The sequence below is a fragment of the Ascidia mentula genome, chromosome 5 (assembly GCF_947561715.1).
Source record: "Ascidia mentula chromosome 5, kaAscMent1.1, whole genome shotgun sequence".
NCBI classification, from domain to species: Eukaryota; Metazoa; Chordata; class Ascidiacea; order Phlebobranchia; family Ascidiidae; genus Ascidia; species Ascidia mentula.
Window position 1 is genome coordinate 21,259,644 of NC_138570.1, and position 6,883 is coordinate 21,266,526.

Consider the following 6,883-nt stretch of genomic DNA (forward strand, 5'->3'; position numbering starts at 1 on the left):
AATTTCAAGTTTTTGTGGCAAACGCTACTTTTAGCAATCACAGACACGCAGTAAACACGGTAAGGAGATTGAACGTGCGTGCAAGCCCAGCAATGTTTATTACTACCGGGTTTCAGGACGCTATATATAGATAATTACAACGTTGACCACAAACAAAGGAGAGTTTGTTCATCGTAGGCATGTTCTCACTTTTAATTTTGGACCAAACATCACAGAGATGTAACTCATGTATTAAATTGTCTATGATATCTGCATTCACCACAGTGGAGAAGATGACGCGCAACGTTTTGCTTGTGGCCAACGTCCACTTAGATCAGAGACGCACAACCTTTTTGTTAATGCCGGCCGCATTGCGCAAACTTTATTTCACCAACGGCCGCCAGTGAGTCCATACTGATAATTTCGCATTATCCTATGCCTAAAATTGTTATGAAGTTAAAAATTTTTCTTATTCTGAGTGTACTCAGAATTATGAGAAAACCCGTGAGTTTTGTTTTCTTATTCTGTTTTAAAACAAAGACTGACCAATTTCATAAGCCAGATAAGTTTTTAACAATGTACGGCGTCAACGCAAAAGTACTTTTACGCAAGTATACGGCTGCATGAATTAGCATCCACGGCCACATGAGGCCGTGCGTTGACAAGTTGTGTACCCTTGACTTAGATAGATTGTACCACAAATAATACAAAATCCAGACGGAAGCACGAATTGTGGCTGAAGAACCAAAGGTATTTTATGACAACTTCACGGTTGACATTACTCCGTAAAAATTGTCGAAATACCAAACCGTTAATGCATGAACAATTATCTGGCTTCAATATTAACCAAAGACAAAAAGCATGATAATTACAAAGCCACACGTTTTTCGCATTGGAATTTACGTTTCAAACTTGCCCGAATGCAGCAAACAAATTTCAAGGCGCGAGTCAGACAAAATGACGTAAGAATCTGCATTAAAGCCTGGGGCAGAATGTTGAAATTTGAAGTTTTTTTAACACAAACCTTGTGACTTCTCACACGCTTAAATCAATAATCCACAACCCCAGGGTGCCCCCGGTTCCGATCAGTTAAGCATTTATTACTGGGATGTAAATATTAAACATGGATTTTTGTTCCTTTGATATTAGTTTTATGGACACTTGATAATATTGAATTTACCCACATTTTTAATTACGTTGTGATGAATTGCACTCTTCAATCGCTGCATTTTTTTTCTAATTTGTTCTCCAATTTTGCGATACATAAATCTAATATAACTTGCGTAGAATTTGATTGGGAAATCCTATTTGTTCAGTACATTTGACATAAAGTCGCACATGGGTGCTTATGTTGTTCCCTAACCTGACTTTAACTGAAAACCTGATGCAGAGAATTACACTAAATACATCTTTATTATTTCATCAAAACTACATTGATACAAAGTTAGTCAAATAATTAGACACACGCATTAACAACTACACTTTCGGTATACAAGTACAGAGTTAACACACAAAGCGAAGACTATTAGGTTAAGTGGTAGAGGCTGAGACTGACAAAAGCACACTATACTAGTGAGAGGGGTGACGATTTAGAGGTTCTGAAAAAAGATTGTTCACAGCAAGCATTTAACAGAAGACATTCAGTTACTGGAAAACCGGGTTAAACTTTACACAGGAAAACTGGCGCCATGGAGACGACCAACAAACAATCCACCAGCAAATTACATGGCAACGTTATCCTGGTTGCTACGTCTCGGGCTTTTCAAGTGTGGTCGGACTGATCGAAAACTATTTTACTATTTTAGTCAAAATATGCGAGTCCTTGTTACGTTTTTATTCTTCTTGGCACGTTGACATTTATTAACTGTGGTCTAGCTTTCCTCTGGTGAGTAGCAACGCACGCCAACAGGATAGATTGCTTGTCCAGAAACAAAACAATTGTTGTCTCGATCTTTGGGAATTTTCTTGAAACCCGAATCATCGTCAACTCCCCAACTGAGCAAATATTCTCAATTTGAGAAATTTTACAGTATTTGTAAGAAGTTTTTAAAGACTTTACCAACAAGGATGTATCATATTTGAGGTATAATTGTACACGATAAAAACGATAAACACTTTGCTGATTTGTTGTAGTTTGGTTTTGTTCCACATTGGTTACTAATGGTTTATAACATGTTGTTTTCATGGCATTTACACAAAAATATGATCGTACACCTGTTCTTGATAATCCAGTACTTGTCCTCGCCACGTGGTTTGCTCTGATCTTTTCCATAACCAACGACCAACACTGTGTGACGTAACGCGTTTTCGTTCGTTGGATTTAAACCTTTTTCCCAATCAGAATCATAAAATATATCTGAAAGTTCATTACACTGATATGATTTTTAATATTTGCTCGCAAAATGGCAAATTTATTTACAGTTAAGTTATAAGAAGTTGTTTTCAAATAGTTACCTTCATAGTTTGTGTGAGCGTGGAATTTGGATTTATTTGAAGCAACCAAACTGACAGCAACCGGCCCAACTTTCGCCACCACATTTTCAAGTTCTTTTTCACATCCTTTTATTTTCTTGAATCCTTTGATTCCGATGCGTCTGCAAGGCCCATCTCTGCATCGTGTTCTCTGTCCAATGTAACAGCACTAATTGTCGTACACATATTTTCACCAAATCATAATGCAATATGTTATGTAACTTTTTGTTTACGAAGATCTTTTCGTAAATTTCGATTACAATGGTTCAACCTTAAAAGTTTTGCTGATTTCGATGTTTGGGTTTCTCAAAACTAACCAGTACTGGAAGATACAATTAAACATATATATTTTCAAGACACTTATTTGCAGAAACTACTTCTTTAGTGGTGGTTACGTTGTAACTCTGGCAATCTACAAGATACTTTAGTAATGGACGTCTATGGGAAGTATGATATGAGGTAAAAAGCACACTGAAGATCCAATTGTTGTTTAATATTAAAATGGATTTTCGTTGAACAAACCTTGCCAATGAACGGATATTCATGTTCAAAAACGAGTCCATTCCTTCGAATGTAATCAAAAGCCCATTCCAGATCTCCTGTTCCTCCACCCTTTTTGTCGCAATCAACTAATTGTTGTTCAGAAAGTTTGACCAATTCTCCGTTATTTATCTTGTGATGAGATTCAACGGCTGCTACCTGCATATTTAAATCACAGTAGTTATACCAGTTAGGCATTTGTTACGAACGCTTACTGCACTGAATATCCAGCAAGCGGGTAACTCTGTTCCCTGGTCTTGCACCGGTGTTACACAACCCTTGACCCTCCAGTCAATACTTTCAGGGTTGGTTTCCTCAATGCCAACATTTGGATCAGTTTCTTGAGGTTCTTCGCACAGTTTCGATGCTCCGAATAACAAGGGTGGTCTGTAACATTCTGCCACATTCCGATCGTCCATCCATGGAATTTCATCGTTTTTCTGTGTTGAAATGTATTTAAACAAACGTTTACTCAAACTTAGTAGGAAGTCATTAGGTTATCAGGCTTCGCAGCCCAGGTATCGCAGTGTAGGTGGATCAGCCACCATTGTATGAAACATTACTGAGTTGAGTTGGACATGTGTTGTTTTTTACCCGATCGCTGAACTGTGTTAGAGAAATCCTGTATGTGAACTTTCCAGTCTTGAAATCTTCATTGTGTTCTTTCACTTCAGCTAAACTTCTTTCCCAAATACTTTTTCTTTCACGAAGTTCGTCCTCGTTTAAATATTGTTTATCTGCAAACCATCGAAATAACTGCAACATAACTCTAAATGTTAATTGGATGTAAATTAAGAATGAAACTTATTAAAGCAATTTGGTGGAAACCAGGAATAAACTTACTGTATTTTGCGATCCACTCATTCCATACTTGATCTACGTCATCATCATGATCGCCAAACATTGTTCAGTACGTTGAAGCAAAAAAGTTATGCCTACATAAAAATGCCAGTATGTATTAACATGATAACGGTATATGATAAGTTATCACGCCACATCAGGGCATATTATGTATTACATCATTTTGCTGCGTATAAGTTTCTCTGCATATACGCTGCAGCCACATTCCAACAATGCACAATATGGGGTGATACTGCATTTGATAAACTAATCAGTGCTTTTTAATTAGCTAATCAACTAAATTAAATGTTGGAATAAATAACTTAGTAATTGCCGGAATAATTTAATCAACGCTAAACTACTGCTGTGCACTTTATCGCAAGTAAATAAACCAAGATCTTGTTTTGTTTGCTATCGATTTAATCATAAATCTTATCTTCTTTTCCGTGAGTAACAAATAAAATTTGACATACAAATTCTTGTTCAAATACAATAGCTTTGTACGCATTCACAACCGTACATAAAGCTATGAGTCTCCACATTTGCTACTTGACGTCACACACGATTTACCAACTTCTCGCTTTCAACTCATTTTAACGCTGCGCAATCAAATCAATTAATTGCAAAGCAAAACCGACCGCTGCTACGTCATTGAAGGAAATGACTTTATATATATGTGGCTGATTCGATGGGTGTCGCTGGAGAGCACATCGAATGACATAAAACTTCTACATCGGTTAAAGCACCCGAGTCAAACAAAATATAAACAAAAACAGCGATCGGGATTCGTCCACAGGATCTCGCGGGTTCGAATCCCGGTGTGGCAACAAATAAGTAAAAGAACATATTCCATTGCGACGCATTTGGAGATATTCACAGTACTTGTGACGCACTGATTATTGTAAAAGGCCGGGTTTTAAGTTACCCGACGCCCTTGGATATTCGAAACAACGCACCGAGGTAACGCGACGACCAGTTTGAGAACCATTAAATTACATCCTTAAATTCCAACTTTGGTGAGTTGATTGATCGCATGTATCATCATAATCATAAAATCCAATGTTTCTTTTTAACTTCTACTATAACTCAAACCGTTTCCGCATATCGTTTTCTCTGTTCAATATTAAAGTAGACCCCTGTCCACTTCACAATAAGCCAGAGTTTCACGGTTTCTTAACTGATTGCACGCAAAGTCAGCTAGAACAAGCTTGGTGACAAATATTAACCCTTGCAAACCTTCAGTGAATCAGCAAACTGCTACACACTTAGCAACTGAATGCTGGTTGCGAGAAGACAGGGTGTGTTTAGTTTCAGTGGGTCGTAACCGTTACATAGAAGTTGAGGCGTAACTTGAAACCTACACAGGGTTTCGCGTAAGGGGAGGTTCTCTTCGGACACAAATTTTGTTTCTATATCTGTTTGGAAAATGTATTGTTATGGAAAGAAACAGATAAAATTGTGGCCTTACAAAAATCCTTAATTTTTTATGGCGTTAGTTAAAAGGCCCCTAAAGACCAACCATTTCTGATCATTAAAAATAGCTGACGTCACTATTTTTTCGAATTGGGAAATCCCCTATCGGTCCAGTGCCAAGTCACGTTTTAAGGAAAAAATGGAAACTCAGAAAAAGAAATGAATGATGACTTTTAAGCTAAGCGTCGCAGGGAGTTTGCTAGCGAGATTTAATTCCAATGCTGTAAGAGTTCTTGTGTATTTCTTCTGATTTGCAAATTTTTGTTTTTACGTTAATTTTAAATTTATATTACCAAGATTTATCTTCAGCATGGTTTTATGTCGTCTGTTTTGAACTGCTTGATTTTTTCGTTAGAATTAGTTGTTATATAGGTAAGCCCCCAGATTGGTTGTTTCTGACAAATTCTTCAAATTTGACCGAATTCTTGCAGGCAGTTTAAATTGCATTTGGCAATATTTCATATTTGACCACTTTTTCGATCACTTATATTTTTATTTGACACTGTAATACGTACAACTCTGTAACTTCTGCTGGTGTTCAATGGTTGTCCTTCAAATGTACTGCCATTGTAAAAATCTTGGATGATCCATTCAAGACTGGAAAAAATGTCAAACAATTTTGCTAAATTTACCAATAATCCGCACTATATTAATGTACTAATGCATTAACATATGAAAAAAACGTTGCGATCGTCTGCGCAGTTAACGATCGCCGATACAAAATCCTGTGAGCAAAAAACAAACTTTCCATTTGTGAATTTTTTTATATATTTTATCTCAATCCCCGTTGTAAAAGGTTATAAATTTTGATACAAAACTGATGGTACATTTTTGTCAACAAGATTTTGCGGGAATTTTTTAAATACGACAAAACTATCTATGCTTCCACTTTAGGTGGTTAAACTTGGTACAATGACAAGTACCTCAATATCATTCCATGTAAATGGACAACTGTATGCAGGTATGTTGAAGCTTATTTGCAAAAAATCTTCTGCATTTCTTTTTTTAGGCTTTTAATGCATTTTTATTTAGTTAATTTTAGTTGTTGGCAATAGCTGTCACAAAAATGTGGACGTGTTTGTTAAAGATAGAAGTAGAAATTATTAGTTGTTGTAAACCTGTTTGCTTTGTTCAGTTGATGATCTGGATCCGATGATGAGCCTGAACTCATGGCTCCGATCACAACCAGGACTCACTGGAACAAAAGTTATGTGTTATGAGGGAGTGGATGTTGCGTGGTTGCCATGGAGAAAACTCCTGGAAAGATAGAAGCTGTAAACTTGGTGAATGTTAAAAATTACACTTTATGTTTCAGTTTGTTGTTTAATCATAACTGATATGCAGATGCTTTCTATTCATTAACTAATTTTACTGTGTTTGGCATAAGAAAGGCATATTTAAAAATAACTTATGTATTGACAAATGTATTAAGTGCCTCAGCCTGCTTGCTTCAGTGGACGGGTGCAGAGTAACAACTGTGGAAGGACTTGGGTCACGAAGAGATGGCTACAATACAATACAAACTCGTGTAGCTGAGTTTGATGGTTCACAGTGTGGTTATTGCACTCCTGGCTTCGTC

The 6,883-nt window shown here is 36.8% G+C and overlaps 1 protein-coding gene across 1 annotated transcript; it reads right to left on the reverse strand.

Moving 5' to 3' along the window:
- Positions 1 to 1,850: 1,850 nt before the first annotated feature.
- On the reverse strand, positions 1,851 to 3,895 carry LOC145903207 (cathepsin 8-like). The gene is made up of 7 exons (XM_082991272.1): positions 3,835 to 3,895; positions 3,586 to 3,728; positions 3,207 to 3,431; positions 2,974 to 3,150; positions 2,434 to 2,602; positions 2,194 to 2,335; positions 1,851 to 1,974 (listed from the first exon to the last, which is right to left on the reverse strand). The coding sequence occupies exons 1-7, from the start codon at positions 3,893 to 3,895 to the stop codon at positions 1,851 to 1,853; spliced, it is 1,041 nt and encodes a 346-aa protein (XP_082847398.1).
- Between the last annotated feature and the right edge of the window lie 2,988 nt (positions 3,896 to 6,883).